Source organism: Pelmatolapia mariae, linkage group LG16_19 (assembly GCF_036321145.2).
Source record: "Pelmatolapia mariae isolate MD_Pm_ZW linkage group LG16_19, Pm_UMD_F_2, whole genome shotgun sequence".
Lineage (NCBI taxonomy): Eukaryota > Metazoa > Chordata > Actinopteri > Cichliformes > Cichlidae > Pelmatolapia > Pelmatolapia mariae.
The window spans coordinates 31,895,853-31,915,268 of NC_086241.1; the positions used below are offsets into that span (position 1 = coordinate 31,895,853).

General features: G+C 40.8%; 1 protein-coding gene across 1 annotated transcript; it reads left to right on the plus strand.

Annotated features, from left to right (window-relative positions):
* The first annotated feature begins 9,839 nt into the window (after window positions 1-9,839).
* Window positions 9,840-18,815, plus strand: tnfsf11 (TNF superfamily member 11). The gene is made up of 4 exons (XM_063498868.1): window positions 9,840-10,243; window positions 12,727-12,762; window positions 16,110-16,233; window positions 16,984-18,815. Exons 1-4 carry the CDS (start codon window positions 10,040-10,042, stop codon window positions 17,421-17,423), a joined length of 804 nt encoding a protein of 267 aa, XP_063354938.1. The 5' UTR covers window positions 9,840-10,039; the 3' UTR covers window positions 17,424-18,815.
* Window positions 18,816-19,416: the final 601 nt, after the last annotated feature.

Consider the following 19,416-nt stretch of genomic DNA (forward strand, 5'->3'; position numbering starts at 1 on the left):
ATTGGCATTGGCTTTCCTCTCCTGACAAAGCATGAAGGCTCCATCTGGGTTTTTCTGGCCTTATGAATTTTTGTTGATTCTATGGGAGGTTTGTTTCAGAGACAGGTTTGTTTTCTCTTGTTACATATTTGCAGTGGCAAAAAAGTAGCGTATTACACTCTGCTCATCTCTTTTCCTAAAAGTAATGTAGTATGTTATTTAACTACTTCCAGGAGAAATTAATTTTTGACATTGCTTGATACATTACTTTTTTAGTCCATAACATGATCTGAATTGCACTGTCACAACTGTCTGCTGTTGGTACCCTTTGGAACATATTTATAATAACTATAAATACGCCTACCTTTAAGTGGCAATGCTTCATTCATGAAATACTTTAAAATAAAAAACACTTTGCTGTGCATTGATCTGTGCTGCAGATTCTGCCGGCTTCGCTTGTCATTTTAGTGTTTCCCTCCACACAGTGCAGAAGTGCCTGCTCTTATAGTCTGCTAAGTCTTTACCCCGACTCTCCCACACTCCCCAGCCCACTCACATCAACTGAAACAGGATCTGCCTAATGGTCTGGAATATCCCTGTTTGGGCTGATCATCACTCCAATTTTCTTTTCAAATATGTAGTTTTGATAAAACCACAGCCTGGTGTGATGTGAGGGCCGGGGGGGAGGGAGAGGTGGAGGGCGGGGTGTAAACACTGGGGTTGCTATGGAGGCGGCAGCCCAAGAAGTTCTTGAGCTAGGAGCAAAGCAATCAGAAAGGCAATGTGTGTGTGTTTGAGTGTGTGCATGTGTGTGTGTTTTATTGCAGACTTGAAGTGACCTTCTTACCACAGAGGATGTGGGAGTGAGGGGAAAGAGACAATTCTTTGCTCTTCATGCGTCTTAAAGAGCAGTCTCTCGATCAGATAAAAGAGGCCAAAAAATAAACAGTGGAAAAATCCAGCCTTGTTATATCCTTGGTGTTCAGGGTCTCTCTAAAGTCTGAATGACCTTGAGAAGATAAGTTGTTGTCAATCAAATCCTACTACAACAGCTGTGCTCAGGATGCGTGCCATCAAATATTTATGCCAGGCAGCAGTGCAACCATTTCCTCATATCTGGCTTCTCTAGTTTATGCATTTCTACCCTTCTGGTTTGAAAAACAGGCTGAATCCAGTGGAATCATTCTGGTTGCTTTGAAGTTGAAATAGCAATGGGCAGAACCATATTGACCAGACCCTGCTCACTGTGACTCCACAGTCCTGCACTTTATGAACCCTGCACTTTAACCCATGACCCTTCCCTCCGATGGGATAAGTTGCCGACGTCACAGTTTCACAAAAAAGTGTGAGGTTGCAGAGTTCAGTATCATAGTGAGTATACAGACATGGTTTACTAGGAATGCACTTAAAACCAGAGATAATGAGTTGCTCATAACAATGTAAGAGTTGGCCGGTGGCAAAGGTAAACACCCCGTCTCAAGTTTTATCTTTGCATGCAGTTATATTGGCACTTTTGGGTTTCTCTTTCTCTTCCTCTCTTTGTCTCTCATTCATGTTTCATCTCATTTTTCTTCTTCTTTGTAGCAGCTACGGGGCTTTTGGCCGTCTTTCATCATCTGAAAGAGCATCCAAATCCACTCTGTGGCTGTAGGCTTACATAGCAAAACACAGGGGTATGGATATCACTCAAACACACATTCATGCATGTGCACGCGCACTTGAGAACCAGACCGACATGAATAAAAGTGTGGGCTTACAGTCCAAACAAACACACGTTAACCTGAACACTGCTGTTTCTCTACTGCAGCGGTGAGCTCGTGACTCCTGGAGGAAATTGCTGAGGGCACAGGAAACCCACAGCTAAACACCGGTTCTCACGGTGTATTAATGAGCCCCTGACTGAGAGATGAGCACTTTATACCACAGAGCCGATACCAAGAGCAGTCGACGGCCAGCCAAGTGCGGGAGGTTGCTGGAGCCCTGACACGGGGTTCGAAAGGTCTTGTAGGTGAAGTCTACGTCATTGCTGGTTTTGCTCTGACACAGCATCAGGAGAAACTCCAGTCCTTGTGCTACATTTCAGAAGCAAAACATCAACAGAGGCAGTTCTATACAAGCATCGTAAAAACAAGAGTAATAGTAAGAGAGGGGGGAATGTGGTTACACTACAACATAACCAAAATCATGTGTGTGGTTTTAAGAAGTTAGACAGCCCAATAATGATGGAGTATTAAATGATTGTAGCGCCATGGTTTGATGGTTTGAGCGTGGGGGGATGGAGGGAACATGGAGGTGTGTGGGCACATATGAAAAAGCCAGCCTTCTCCCATGAAGTCCTCTGGCACCCAGAACTTGGATTTCGCAAACGCGTCCAACCTACTACAACCACCCCTTCCCTTCTATTGTCACTACTGGTGCCTAAAATAACTTGTGTTCCTAAAGGAGGCTCGTTTTCTGCTGGGTTTTCAAATACTACAGTGTTGTTCTGCTGGCACTAGGAAAACAGGAGAGGTTAGGGAGGTCACCCTCTGGGCTAACAGGAGCCACTGCCATGTTTAGATGCTGCAACAGCCACGATATATAACCACTGGACCGTCTGTGGACACACAGCCTTAATGAGGTGGTCCAACCGTAGCATATAACATTACCCCATTGTGCATGTTTTTAGAGAACGCTGGTGCAAGTGGATTATAATAGAGCACGAAGAGGAATTAATAGTATTCTCATATTTTTTTTTAGATGCATAGCTAAAGTGACATTGCTTGGCATTTCCACAGCTAGACGATGCGCAAACTGTAGAATCACTTTTTCAGTCACTGAAAGCTGCAATAATCAACACTGAGTGTTAGAAGTGTATCATAAACTATGTTTAATGGTAGAAGTGGATGCTCGGAAAGGAAAAAATAGGAGAGTAATTTGCCAGTTAATGTTTGGGTTTTAGGCCCATAGCGGTAGTGTTGTGATTCATTCCTCCAATGCTTATCGAGTTACCAGCTTGAATTAGCTTTTTTAGGAAAAAAAGCTTTGACAAAGTAACATGTCCAGAGCTAAGTTAGTAACAGGCGGGTAAATAGAGTGGTACATGTAATAGCTAGATAGACAAATATTACCCTCTGAGTTTTTGAAACCAAAACAGAGCTAATATTGGCCTTTCGTTCATTGGGTGGTCAGAAACAGGACCCAAAGTAAATGTTAGCATTCATCTGTCACTGCTAGATATGGAATATATGTTGTAAATGTGATCTGCAAAGCAAGTGTCACAGTCACTGTGTGGCTAAAAATCGATTAATATAGCTTTAAATAAATAGTTTGACATTTCAGAACTTGTGTTTACTCTCTTTCTTCAACACCACTATGTAGTGCTGTGAAAAAGCAATTGCCCGACTCCTGTTTTTTTTTCTTCTTTGTCTGGCACACACAAATGTTTCAGATAATCAAACAAAGTTTAATATTAGATAAAAATAATCCGAGTAAATACAAAATGTAGATTATAAAAGCTGATGTCATTTATTAGGGGAAAGAAGCTATCTAAACTCACCTTGCCCTGTGTGAGAAAGTAATTGCCCCATAAACCTAATAAGTGGTTGTATCACCCTTGGCAGCAAGAACTATAATCAAATATTTATGGTAACTGTAAATTTGTCATTCTTCTTTGCAAAATTGTTTTAATTTAGCAGCAAAACAACCCCAGACCATCACACTACCAGTACCATGTTTGACTGTCCATCTTCCAGATTCTAAAGATGTTTTTTCACCTCACGATTCTTCCATGGATGTCATTTCTGCCCAGTGTCTTTCTTATTGTTGAATCATGAATATGAACATGAGGCCTACAGTTCTTTAGATGTTCTTTTGTGACCTCTTGGATGAATCTGCTCTAGGTGGGCACTCGAAAAATTAAATTTTTTTTACTCTTCTGGCAGATGTGAGAGTGCTAATAATCATCTAAACTGAAGAAAAATCATTACAAATTTGATGAGCTAGATATACAAAAGAGAAGAAAAATTATACATACAAATTATACATCAAAGTTCAGAGCAATTACAGCAATCTAACTTCACCATCAGGAAGGAGAATATTTTCAAAAGTCATGACAGACTTTCAACTACTAGCAGAAAAAGAATTGCTTCATTTACGTCATTTGACAAACAGCTGTAAATTGCGACCTTTGTTGTATCAATGGTGATAGTGTAGAAAGCTTTTGTTTACTGTTCAAAACTCTGGATTGTTATACGTGGTGCACATAATTAAAAGGCTGAACGCTGATTCCCTTCATACAACTGTGGTAAGTGTCACAGTACCTGAATGAAGGTGAGAGGAAATTTGAAATATGTTTGTTCATGCAGGAAGGCCTATTATGGATATTTGTGGTCAGACTTATGAATCACTATGACACTGTGTTTTTGTATTAGTTATTCCACTGCTGCAATAGTGGAAATCCAGACTTGTTGTCATCCGTCTTCTGTGTCCAATTTATTTTCATAAAAATTCTATATTTTTTAAACAAGCTTTTTAGATAAAACAAATCATTTTACTAAGCAAGTTCTTTTTGGAAAAGAAGGGGGAATGCCTGTTTTGGTCAAATCAGGAAGAATGTCTGTTCTGAATGTTTGAATGAGACAAAAATGTGTTCAATGTAAGTATTAAAAATAGAGAATAAACACTTAATGGTTTCTTGTTCACAAACATATGCATGAATTTAAAAGATGTTTAAGCTATTAAAGAACTCCAGATCTAAAAACACTGCTGTTGTCACTGCTGGGAATTACACATCATTGGAAAGTGTAATCCATTTCTTGAATGTAATTCTTTTAGAAGGACAACAATAAAATCTAGGCAACATTGAAAATTTAAAGTGATGATGTGGTTCAATTTTCATTTTGGAACTACTTTTCAACCATGACTAGACTTCATCAAAACACCACCAGCCAGTGGTTGTTCAGTCGAAATGTTTGCTCGTTCCAATGCTCGTAAACTCAATTCTGTCATTTTCACTCTGGTCCAATAATTTCCTTACCCATCTTCTTCGAGCCATTCAAACTCTGCTCTCAGTGTTTTATACATCATTCTGTCATTCTGCCTTTTAGATTGTTTTAAAATAACAGCACATTTTATGTGCTGTTATTTGGCTTTTCAATTATGCTGAAACTCTCCCAGCTCAGCGTGTCACCAGCTATCTGTCAGTGGATCACCTCTGACACTCGGTCCCTCAGTATTGGTGCCCCTCAAGGATGTGTCCTCTCACCACTATTTTTCTCTCTCTACACCAATGACTGCACCTCCAAGACTCGGCTGTTAAACTCCTAAAGTCTGCAGATGACATAACCGTCATTGGCCTCATTCAGGATAGTGATGAGTCTGCATACCGGCAGGAAGTTGAGCGGCTGGTACTCTGGTGCAGTCAGCACAATCTGGAGCTGAACACGCTTAAGACTGTAGAGATGACAGTGGACTTCAGGAGACATCCCTCAACACCCCTCCCCTTCACTATATCAGACAGCCCGGTGTCGACTGTGGAGATCTTCAGGTTCCTGGGTACCACCATGTCCCAGGACCTGAAGTGGGAGACCAACATCTCCTCCACCCTCAAAAAGACACAGCAGAGGATGTACTTCCTGAGACAACTTTGAAGTACAGTCTTCCACAGGAGCTGCTGATCCAGTTCTACACTGCAGTCATTGAGTCTGTCCTGTGCTCCTCCATCACAGTCTGGTATGGTGCAGCCACTAAACAGGACAGGCGCAGACTGCAGCGGACTGTACGGGCAGCAGAAAAGATCATTGGCGCCCCCCTGCCCTCCATCCAGGACCTGTACCTCTCAAGAACCAGGAAACGGGCAGGGAAAATCATCACAGGGAAAATCATCACATCACACCCTGGATACAGACTTTTTGACCTGCTGCCCTCTGGCAGACGGTATAGAAGACCAGGACCACCCGTCATAGGAACAGTTTCTTTCCCCTCGCCATCTCCCTCCTAAACAGTTGCACTGTCACACTGCTCACACTGCTAGACTACAACTGCACTTTATGTACATTCTGTGGTATTTATTCACTTCTGTCATCCTGTATTTTATGTATATAAGATTTAGACTGGTTATTTATGGTTGGTTTATACGCCTTTGTGTATGTATGTGTGCATATATATATATATATATATATATATATATATATATATATATATATATATATATATATGTGTATATGTATATATATGTGTGCATACGTGTGCGTATTGTGTCATTTACATATAGTTACATATTGTTGTGATTGACATTGCTGTGCTTGAGAGTCACCATCTATCGGAACCAAATTCCTTGTATGTGTTTGCGCATATACATGGCCAATGAACGTGATTCTGATTCTGACTCCAGTGGTGACATCCTACATGGCGCCACATTCATATGGATTTGCCTGGATCCCTTTCAGCAGAAGAAGGAGAACCCACATTCATCTGTACTACAACCAGTTCTACTCACAGTAGCTTCAAGAAACCACCACTCCTATTGACACAGCTACTGACATCTACTGGTGGGATTTTACACACTGTAACTTCATATGGTAAAAGGGCTGATTCCTATGTAATGCTTTTATACCAGGAGCAATCAAAGTGCTTTATATAACATGAGTCATTCACAATGATACTCACAAGCACTTTTTTCACTTAAGTGCTATCTATCATTTTTTTGTTATATTTCTAACATTCAGATACATTCATACTCTGATGGAGGCATTGGAGAGCAAGTTGTCGTATCTTGTCCAAGGATATTTGGCATGCAGACTGGAACAGCCAGTCCACTAACCTTCTGATCAGTAGATGACCTGCTCGCTCTACCTCCTGAACTTCAGCCACCCACTCATGACTTGTGTTCTCCCAAGTCATAGGACTAGAGTGGAATCACTGACAAGAATTCACAACTATTTACATTGCCCAAACTATAGTATCAAAAGTACTTTCTGCATGTCTCCAAAATATAGGGTTAGTTTGGGACTAAAGCTTGGACAGTCACTGATTAAGAGTTAGACCACAGAGGGTTAAAAGAGAAATAGTTGATCTGCAGTTCCAGATGAAATGGAAAAAAATGTGAAAAATGTTTTCTTACATGTTGTTTCATGTCTCCTCCATTGCAGTTTTTACACACAAGTCCAAATGGCATTGAAGCCCGCGAATACACATACTCAAATTCTTGCTCCATTATGTTTCGGTTGATCTCGCATCAAGCTGATAAACTTATCTGATATCACTCTTGCATTGACGTTGTCCCCATCCATCTAAGTGGCATCTTTTTGGCATGACATGGGATTCCCAGTTCTGTTTTGCAATCAGATTAATGAAGTCTTTGAAGTTCTTCATGTCAAACCAATACTGAAACTGACAGAGCATCAGGAGGATGCTAAAGCTTGATTCCAGACACCATGGGATGCCCTGCTTGCCTGTATTGACATATCAGCACTGTCTTGCGAAAAATTTCTGGAAGAACAGACCCAACTATACCTTAAACAGCAGCTTGCAATAACTAGATTATGCAGAAAAAATGCTTACATATGCACTAAAATAACACTTCAAATAATATTTATTACAGAGTAAGAAACACAGGGCTTGACCATAATGTAACACGTGGGAATGAGGCTGGGGAAGATGAAGCTACAGGAAGTATGAAGTCTCTAAAGATGTTAATAGTGTAAATCAGTGCACACTGGAAAATTACCAACCCTAGCTAATGTTGTCTAATGTTGTTTTGCTAAACAATAATGTGAATTTGCCTCTAATGTGTTTCAGTTTAACAAAACTGACAATTTAATAGAGTATTAAGGCATCTCTAAACAAAATTAATGAGAGGATCAGCTGTTGTTGATCAACAATACAAAGTGACATGTCTTTATGGAAGAGAAAACAGCAGAATAACAGCTAATTTCCAATATTTTTTAAGACAAGGAATCAATATCACCCCTTGCTTCAGCTGCACAGAACACCCGGGTAGGAAAAAAAAGCTCTTTTCCTTTTCCTATCAGGAAAACTGTGGAGTCAAAGTCCTGTAAGGCCCGGGTTTGTCCAATCTGCACATACACATAATTCACCATGATGAAACTCCGAATAAAAAACACCAACTCACTGCCTCACCAACTCATCAAATTACTACAGGGACAGAGACAACTTCCTAGTGTGATGTAATATGATGCATGTTCACAAAAAAAGCGTAAGCGCTCTGCTTCAAATGCACCTTTTCATCTAAATTTTAGCCTTTATGTTTCGCAAAACATGTCAAATCAAAAGTACATTCCCAAGAAATATTATGCATGACTCAAAAGAAAAAAAAAAAGACTTACAAGCTGCTCTTTACCATAACAAATATACTGAAAAAACACATCTGATTCACAATTCACAAGAAGTGAAGGGTTGCGTTGAGTGGGCTGATTTCACAAGTTTACTGTCGTGGTGCATTTCTGTGGTGCCAACCAGGAACTTACAAAAAAACAACAAAATTCCAATGCAGAGATGTGATAAATGCATGATTAAGAGTTTCCGTGCATTTTACACAAAGGAATGTCTTCAAATGTGACCTCTTTCCTGTGTTACAAGAAACAAAACCACATCACTTTATCAGTTATGCTGGCCCAGCCAGGGACCTCTGTGCACACAGCCCCTAGGTTATTACATTAGGCTAAAGCAGGACTAAAGCATATGGTTAAACACCAACAACAAGTGAGGGACCAAGAAAAAATCATTTAGGTAACCATGGGAAATCAGAAACTGCTAATAGAAATAAAACACCAAACTGAATCTCTTTAAAAATATGCTGATAATTCAGAAAGTTCTAATCGTTTTAGCAGTGGTCAGACCTCCAGCCTCCATATACATGCGTCCGAGGACATGGTTGCCCAATAGTAATGTGGCGGCAGCAATGAAGCACAGGATTCACAGAATGTTATACTTCATTCAGCCAGTAATTTGCACGACTGTTCATCAGAACTCCCTCTCTGAAAGACATGATGATGGCTGAACAGGACCAAAAAGCACCACTGAATCTGTTGAGCTAATGAGATCTGACACACAAAGGCTCACTATCTCAAAGCAGAATGTGTCTTGTATATGTTTGACTTCACTGAGGTGCTGGAGCTTAGTTAACTGTTTAAGTTCAAGAACTTTTTGCCCCTCAGTCCGGACCCATTATGCAACTTCCATAAGTGGATGTGAGACCTTGAAGCCTCCCTCTACTGGATAAGGAAACATCTTATATATCCAGTAGGCCAGAATAGACTCTGCATTAAAAGCTACTCTCGGGTTCTCCCTTTTATTCCGAAGGCGTCGGCACAGCAGGCAGCTTTGCCTGTTTTGTTTTGGACAGATTTTTATGCCGGTTGCATTTCCTGTCGCTACCCCCAGGGAACCTTTGGCTCCTCTCGAGATCAACCCAGAGAGCTTTCACTTTTTAGGTGACTGTGTAAACCAGTACACGTGGAAACACAGCGGTGTAAAAACGAGGAAGATCATATCTGAATACTTTTAAAATCGCTCAGACAAGTTTTTTTTTTCTAAGCAAAGCCCCCCCCCCCCCCTTTTTTAGTATTTATGTCAAAAATGAATGAATGAATGAATGAATGAATGAATGAATGAATGAATAGGTTTGTATTTTATTTGATCTTTTTCTCGGTTTTCTTTAAAAAACAAAACAGGAGTGCCCACTGATCACTGATGGGTTGGATTTTTTTCTTTTTTTTTTAAACCCACCCTCTTTGCATCCCTGCTGTGCGCCTAATTCATCTTCACGGGGTGTAGACGGGAAGGGGAGGATCACACGTTAACGCGTCTCCACAAAGGGCCAGACATAAAGGGCTCGCTTTACCTGTCATGCGCTCAGGTCGATCCGGTTGACAGTCCTGCTCGAGTCTGTTTCTCTCCGGGCTACCGGAGGATCCCTCTGATTGGCTGCAGACGCAAACGCGCTCTCTCAGCCCACCCACTGCTGATTATAGGGACTCTTGCAAACTCGGTTTCCTTCCTTGCATTGAGTCTGGGACCTGGCCCCGGGGCTGAACGGCACACACACAAAGCGCGCAGCATGGCAGCTACCCACAGCGAGTACAGAGGCTACCTGCGGAACACCGTCGACATCGAGGTGGGGCAGCAGCACCGCTTCCACCCGGTGCAGAGTTCGGAACCCACTTACCGGCCGCTCCTATTCGGGACCCTCGCTGTTATGGGATTGCTTCAGGTGGCCTCCAGCGTGGCGATCTTATTACACCTGACAGGTTATCTCCAAGAGGTAAGAATCTCAGAGCAACAGCGTAGTGTGATCTACTGCATAGCTCGCTCCTATACTGCTTTCATTGTGTGTGTAGCTTCACTCAAACTTGGGGTTTGTGTGTAAATATTTACTTCTAAAAGACTGTCAACAATTCCTGGCCGTGAGCGAGGTAGGACCGGGTCCAGGGATGTTTGCGCAACTTTACAATGCCATAAAATGTCAGATAACTTTTCTAGCTCTAGATGTAAAGCAACCTGTGAAGATAAAGAGGGGGGGGGGGGGGGGGGGGGGGGGGGGAAGCAGCTTTCAGATCGAGCCACTTGTGCTGTTCTCCGCGCAAAGCTTTGGTGCACTTTGGTGTTCCTTTGAAGGTGCTGCGCCTCGGCGGCACGCAGTTAAACTGCTGCCTCGCTGCAGAAACACCCTGACTCGCTGATAGCATCTCACGAACCCCCCTTAAAGTTTTTTTTTTTCCTTTCCACGAAGATTACCTGTTTTTGAAACGATAACATCTGAGCAACTGAGGCTCGGCTGCGAATCCAAATGTCAGTCTCGCACGATGTCTTGTTTGCAAAATACAGATGTTTTCACTTGAGGCTGCCGCTGCTGCCGCTGAAGTTCTTCGTGCAGCGTGTTTACATGCCGTCCGCGAGCTGTATTTGTAATCTGTATGTGACATTAGCTGTAAACGTTTGAGGATAAGCAGAGACGCAGTGGAGGCAGGGGAGTATGGCAAAGTTCAAGCAGGACCCTGTGGATGTTCCGACGTGCTTCCATGTGTGACAGCGCAGTGACATATGATCTGGGATCGCTCATATTCCTTGAAGACGCGTGTGTGCCATCTTGTAGGTTGCGTGTCTGCGATGATGTGAAATAATAATAATAATAATAATAATAATGATAATAATAATTGTTTTTTCTACTTGATGGCGGTTTTATAGTTGAATAATCGTCGTGTTTGAACAAGCCGAGAGGGCAGACCGCATCTCTGCTCTGTCAGGATGCACTAAGTTCACCTGGCGAGCATCTCTCTTCCTCCTTTCTCCTTTTCCCCCATCTCTTCCCCCTGTTTATGTGTGAATTTCGGGGGCGTTTTACAGGGCTCATAAAATCGTAATCCTATAAAAGTAATGGTACAAAAATTATGGCAGGTACTAATTATGCAAAATCATACAGTTCATCAAAGTCTATATAATTTTAATGCTGCAGCTGGAAATGATTTAAAATACTAGCACTGTTGGATAGCTTTAGCTCTAACAACACAGCTACATGTATTTGTACATTTATTGGAGAAATTGTATAAGATAATAATTCAGTTCAGTTTTAATTATATAGCGTGAAATTACAACAGTCGCCTTAAGGCACTTTATATTCTAAGGTAAAAACCCTAAAGTAATACAGAGAAAATCCTAACAATCAGATGATCCCCTATGAGCAAGCACTGGAGGACAGTGGGAAGGAAAAACTCCCTTTTAACAGGAAGAAACATCCTGCTGAACCAGGATCAGGGAGGGGCAGCCATCTGCCAAGACCGGTTACAAATGAGGTGAGGAAAGTAAAAGTAGTAAGTAACTAAAGTTTTAAAATAAACAAGGTGGTACCTCAGGGATATAGTGGAGTATAAAGTAGCATAGCATGAAAATACTGAAAGTGGTAGTTTGAGAGCCAATCATATTTCCAGAGGGGGCCAGTGCCACCCTATGCCTCCATTCTCTAGAGACACCCCTGATTAATTTTTGTTGGCTTGTCAATAAAGGAACACTAAAGAAAGGCAGGGTTTTTATTATACAGATATGGATTTAATTCCATAGCTGTACAATAAAAGTGTGTGGGATTGTCTGAGAAGGTGACAAGAGGGGAAGGCTGTCTTAAGTACCCAGCAGCACAAGAGGCCCTGTGGTCGGTCAGGGCTTTTTTCCGATGACAGATGCATATAGCAGAAGTCTGTGTGAGTCATCAGTATGGTGCTGGGCCATCATCTGACCACAACACCTGTAAAACTTCCTGGAGATGGTGAGGAGACCTGGGATCGGCACAGTGTCATGCAGAGATAGGAATGTGCTGAAGAGACTATTTTTAATTTTAAAAAGCTGATTGGAATGTGAAGGTTAAAGTGTGTTTGCGTGCATGGGAGACTATTGGTTGTTATTTAAATAACACACAGATAACAGAACAGCAGCAACTGAGAGCCAAAGCTCAAATTACAAAACAGACTTTTTTTTTTTCCCTGTTGTGGTGGAATGCAGAATGACATGCGGAAAATAGCCTCCCACTCTCTTGTACTCTCGCAGACACGCACAAACACACACACACACTGATGTGTACTGTATGTGTGAGTCTTAATCTCATCTTACAGGACAGCCTGTAAGATGAGATATTTCTCCTATCTTGACCTGTCAGAGAATCATTCTTGAGACAGATTGGGCTCATTGAATATGACGTTATCACTGCATTAAAAAAAAAAAAAAAATCTCTATAACCACTTTTGTTTCTTTCTCCAGGTAGATTTGTCCACAACTCCACATCGGCCCATGGAGGTGAGTCTGACCCCTGGGTGACCCCAGGCAACATGAACTCTGACACATTCCACTCAGATATTGTGCATTTTCACACGTCCCTCCTGCTGCAACATTATACACATGCTACACGCACACATGCACTTAGTTAATCAGACTTGATCATCTGTAGATTTTGATTTCCTCCAATCAACTCTGAAATTGTCACTAAAGTAAAGCTTAAGAAAGAAGTAGTTACACTGCTGCTAATTAGAGATAATGCCACAGAGGCTAAAAGTAATCTGCTATAAGAATACGCCAACGGTTGCAAGGTATTTCCTTTTGTCACTGCAAAGGGGGAAGTACATGTATTTTTTTTTTAACAGAGAAGAGCCTAAAGCACTTGGAAAACAGGATAATCATGTGCAATTTCTGCAGTGACAGGAGTTATGATTTTCCCATGGGTATGTTTTTCAGTGCACACCACAGCTTCTGTAAAGCAAGCACAAAAACCCTAGGTGGTCACACAGGCTGGAGAGAGGTCAGACCACAGCAGGAAAAACACCTCTCTGCCTTTGATATAGCATTGAATAGCTTCTTGGGGTTTTTTCCCCCCACAAGTTTGATTAATCTTCGATGTAGAATGTAGTTTACAGCATTGGCCATTACTGAGTCACCCATTGGCGTCAGTGGTCGCAGAGTGTTTGTTCGATGATCGGGAGAAGCACGAGGGAGTTGTAAAATGGAAATTCTTAATCGCTGAAGTCATATTTTCTAATCCCTCTATAGAAGTTGCCGCCCATTTTTTTTTAAAGTAGAGCAATAGCAAAAAAACAGTTCAGGAAGTAAAATAACACTGGGTTCCCATAATGTTTTAATTTCCTTTGAAATTATGTATTTGTGTTTGGTATCCCTGGCGGAGTGCTTGCACAAACCACCCAGCCTGTCTTGTACTGAGGAGTTCATTGTGTCAGCCCTGCGGCTGTTTCCCATGTAGCACAGGAAGACATGCTGGGAGTTTTTATGAGGTGTCAGGATGACAGGTCCTCATGGCCAGTGCTGTGTTGTGTCGGGGTCAGCACCGAGACTGTTGGTGATCCCAGCAGACTATAGAAGGTGCTCTCAGGCCTCAGCTGGACAGCTATCAGCTCATTTTTCCAGCTTCTTTGATGTGAGACAGGATGTTCAGGCTTGGCCTGCACTGGGGCTGGGCCTGTGGTCAGTAAGATCTGGGGAGTGGTGAGAACACAGTGCCATGAATCAGACACAGCTCATGATCTGAATGTTTAGAGATCTGTGTTAGGAGTCAGATGCAGTACGAAATACAAAGAGACAATCTGCTTTGGTGGCCAAGTTCTGAGTGAGAGGACTTTTGTTCTAGTGTAGCATCACAGAAACCACTCATCAACATAATAGACATGGGGAAGGATGGATGTGGTGTGTTGTTAAAAGGCTGAACTGAAGCCTGCATTCACTGTGGTGTTGCAGGACCAAGCATGTGCAATCCAGTCAGCCGTAGCTGCATGAATATTTTCTAAGCACATGTCTTCATCGTGTAGCAGCTTAGCCTGGTGCAGAGTGGCTGCCATCCTGCACACTTTACTTCTAGGTCCCTGTGTCGCTCAGGTAGCTGCCAAGCTGCTGTTAACTTTGTTTAAATAATCTCTTCACTATGGTTAAAGAGGTATGACTTGGTCTCACCACAAATCAAGATAGATCCCACAATGTAGGGCCAACTGGGAGAGCATTCACAATTACTTTGTAGCCTTGGCAAGGCCTTGTTTACCCCTGTCTCATTCCAGGGCGCTGTACTATAAACATGTTTGTGCAGCAAATTGTTTTTGGGGGACAGAGACTGCTAATCTTAGCTTGAGATCTGTGCAAATTTGTCTAGACTTGGGCTATGAATAAATACTTAAGAGTAATATTAGAGTGGTAAAGGTGTGACGTTGCCAGACCGGCTTTGTACTGGAGTTTATTTGGAATGTGCAACTGTGCTCATGTGTGGTTTCACAACTGGTATGTTTAAAACTTTCAACACTCTCCTTTTCATTAGATTTTTTATTGTTTTTTTAATCTTGGCTCAGAGTTGAGGTGAGATAATGCTGCCATTATACCTGCATTCTTCCAATCAGAGAAAACTGCTTAAAAAAGTTTAATAATCTTCACCCCAGTGTTTTGCGGCAAAGCCCTATCTGTTACACAGAGCATGTGAATAAATACTCAATTTAAAAACAAGTGATAGTGGCATAACACTACACACTAATACTATATATATCTATGTATATCTATCTATCTATCTATCTATCTATCTATCTATACATACATACATACATACATACATATATAATATATATGTATATATATATATATATATTATATATATGTATATATATATATATATATATATATATTCCACCTTATCCCTGGGATCTCTTGAGTAAGAGCAGTCAGAAAACAACACTCACACCTGATATTTTAATTTCATGCCAGATGTGTAGGAGAGTTGGCAGCTCCTTTGCAACTGTTTACTTGCTTGGAAACCATGTTTTCCTTGACTGTATATGCTCTGTCTTGCCTGAGGACAGCCCGTTTCAGACAGTGGATGGCGGCGTCATCGCGGCCTTGAATAGAATCAGCAGTCAGCGACTGAATACAGTCCAGACACTATTGCTGCCAAATCCCTGAGAAGAACAATCTTTCTGAAAGTTTACACTCACCAGGAGGTCACACACATCTTCATGTATACACACGTGCTCAGCTCCATGGAAAGAAGCAGTTATTCAAACAGACAGCAGAATAAAGCTGTGGGTAAAAAAATGTCAAAATCTTTTTTAAAATATTACAGCTTTATAGTGGGCCTATAATCGTATCTTTATTATATGTCATATATATATATACTGTGTACTGTTCCAGTGGTCAGTGTTTATAGTAAACTTGGCTAAAGTTTCATATAGTGAGGTCATTGTATGTACAAATAGTCTCTCTTAGCCAAAAGGTCAGGCTCCAGACTGCTCTGTTTCAGTCATCTTTTTCTACTCTTAGCTTTGTATGATGTCATCAAGAGTGGATGCACTTAATACGGTTATCACAAGCACTCATCCTCACCCACCTTTAACTTTCTGTTTACAAGAGGCAGCCAATCACAAGAAAGCTGGCTCAGCTCACATCGCTCGCTTCAGACCGAAGATTGACTGAGAGGCTGTATACTGATAGCATCATGTAATAGGCCCTGCTTAGTTCTAACCATGCTGGTGCAAGTTAATTGTGACTGATTATCTGAGAGGTCGCTAAGTTCAAAACCTCACAATGATAAGCTCAGGAACACTTTCATGTTTGATCTGTAAATCTGTTAGTTTGTTATGTCAGCTTTTCCACTTTTTCTGCAGGAGGTGCAGACAGAGCCAATGCTGAATGCGCTGAAAGATCCAAAGAAAAACAGACGATGCAAGAATAAAGATGGCATGGCTTCAGCCCATCTACCAATCAGAACGCATCCGGAGTTCCCAAAGAGTGAGTCTTAATCTAAATGTCTTTTTTTTTTTTTTTTTTTTTTACAGTTTCACATTTATAATAAATAAAATGTAAACGAAATATGTTATTTGCCCCATATGTTTTGATATAACTATTATATATATGATTTCATATTGTATGCATCATCCAGTTTAAAAAAAAATCGCCAAATGAAATGATTTGTTTTTAAACATTAACCAAAGTGCTCAACAAATGAAACATTAGCTTGCTACTTTAAGACATATACTTGTCCTCTGCCTCATCAGAGGCTTCTCAAATAACTCTCTGAAGCTGTTACCAAAATGCCCCATGAGTGGCGAGACTTGCTCATACTTTTCCATTATGTTTTACTTTCTACTCATTGTAAACTGTGTAAATCTTAGTTGTACAAAAATAGCTACAGCTATGGTTGAATTCATAACTTTTTACCCTTGTTCAGTAGTACAGCATTAAATGTCCTTTAGAAATTACGTTGCATTGGGATACAAAGATGACTTCCTGTTTTAAGTGTTGAGTCTCTTGATGGTGCTATAATGTTAATGCTTAACAGAGTTACAACGAATATAAGTTTTACAATAGAGAGGTTAAGTTTTAATGTTGTGACCTGATTTACTGAACCTTTAGTTTGAAACTAGGTTAGTTAAACTAGATTACTGCAAATATAGAAAGGATTTTCTTGATAAACAACAAAAGTTCTTTAAAGGTGAAGTAATTCATCCAGTTTTTCTGTTGTTCTTTGTCATCACACAGAGAGGGAGCTGACGGCCATCACCATTGAATGGGATGATACACATGCGCACCTCCACAACATGGGTTACCAGAAGGGGAAACTGCTGGTGAGGGAAGCCGGTTTCTACTACGTTTACGCCAAAACTTGCTTTCGCTATTACAATTTCAAAGGGCAAGGGCCAATTTCAGAGGACAACCCCCCAGTGGATGTTAAAAACACCCAGCTCTTCCAGTACATGTGCCATGAGAGCATCAAACACAACAGCAAGGCTGTGGTATTAAGCAAGACGGGCAGCACTATGCGGTGGAACGACACAAGCTTTAATATGTACTGTGCCCAGCAGGGACGAGGGGTCCAGCTGGATGTCGGAGATGCCTTGTTTGTCAATGTGTCCAACGCCTTCATGCTGGACCTGGCAGGAGAAGGGACGTATTTTGGGGCCATAAAGTTGGGTAACTGAAACTTAAATACATGGGGAGCGAACATGCTACTGAACATTTGATATGCCAAAGAACCACTGTTAGTGATGTTAATTTGTCAAAAGAATTTTTGTTTTTGTTTTGTTTTTTTAAATTGTACATGTGTGTTTTGTTTTTTGTGTCACATTGTTTTTCATCAGATAGCCTTTTTGGACTCTTATTATGAGGAAAAACATATGCAAAAGGTAAACACCTTTCAAAAAACAAACTTGTCTTTCCACTTTCTGTTTTTCCTTTCCCAAAAAGCAGAACTAGCACTCTCTACTTCACCCAAAATAGCACTTGAGTTTTATTGGACTTTTTTGTGGTTTGTGTTGGGAAATTTAAATACATTCAGTTCAGATTACAACATTTAGACTTAAGGATTGACATGTGTTTATGCACTAATTAAACAATTCGCAAGGGAGCAACTAAGGAAGTAAGTTTGTTGGCAGGAGGTGCAGCAAGAAAGGATTTATCAGTGCTGATTGTTGGAGAAAAATGTCCAAAGAGAGAGTTGGAGTTGATAGAGCATCTACTTGTACTTAGCAGATTATCACAGGATAAAAATAAGGCCTTGGTATAAGTGTTTTCTTGAAAGTCTTTGGAAGTCGGATCAAGGCAGGCAGTGAAGCATCCTTGCAGTTTAGCAACTTTAGTGGATAGTGACAGTAATAGGTAATTTCACCCAAAAGTCACAATTAAAATTTAGGTTTAATATGAGTTTGACTTTGTGTAAAGGCGAGAAGCCATGGGGTTGTTGCTCCAAAAAACATTTATTATCCATCTTTCCGCCCCAAGTGGTCATTTGAAGGTTACAACATGACAATGTCATAAATGACATGTTTGTTTCATTTATGACGATCAGCAAGTGAAGCAGATAGCAGGACTGTCTGACCATGAATGACAGGAATAGACTCCTGTCTCTTCTTTCACTAGACGAACCAAGTTGAGTTTGGTTCATCTTTAACTTAACTTTTTTTTTTTTTTTTTTTTTTTTTTTTTTTCATTTGGCTCTTCAGTGAGGTAAATGGGAATATGCACTAAATATTTATTTATTAGCTAGAAAAGTACAGAGACGGGCCACTGTTAAAGTGACCTTTCGGCTGTAAAATCATTTATATTTTATGTCTGTATGACATTCATTAAGCAGCACTTAGAGGAAATAGTAGGCACGCTTTTTGTTATTAAAACACAGGGGCTTCCTTTTAAATTCTATATTTATGTATCTCGATTTTTGACAATTCTGTGTGTACTTGCCTAGCCAAAAGCAATATGATTACATTGTTTCTTCTACAAGATTGTAGCACACCTGTAAGACCTTCATCTGTTTTCATCTGCTAGATTTTTCTATTCAGTGTTTTTTTTATTTATGTTTGTGTATGTTTTAATAAAAAAACCCTACTTTTTTACAATTGTTTCAAGTGTATTGGAAAAGACCTGATCCAGGCTGTTGTTTGGGGTGGCTGAACTTCACAGGATTAGCTGCCTCAAGCTGTAAGGTGATAAACAGGCCACCCTGACTGTGATATGATTGCAATGTGAAATTTGATAATCTCCAAAATCTTTGGAAAATTCAACACTGCTGTTGCCAAAGAATGATGTCACGTTGTTCCTTTACCTCTGCACACCCGGTCACAGTGGCCCACCAGAAACCGCCCACTACTGCTAACTCACAGCAGATATTTGGAGACCTGGCTCGAAACGACCTGCAAAATAAACAAGAAACAGCCTGTATGGGATGGGAGTGATGGCCAGAGTATCATTACTTCACTGTAATATGGAGTCGTTTTGATCATCGTTGTAATGGGTCTCCCATGAAGCCCTACGGCACGCAAGAGAAAGAAAAACTTTTAATGTTAGACCCAAAGCCAAACAATTCCTCTATTGTGTGATCTTGGGTGTTCACCAGCATATGGCCAGAGAATGACTGGGGTTCACACGTTTGTTCTGCATGCTGGGACCTCACACGACTCTCAGCTCATTGTTCAAACA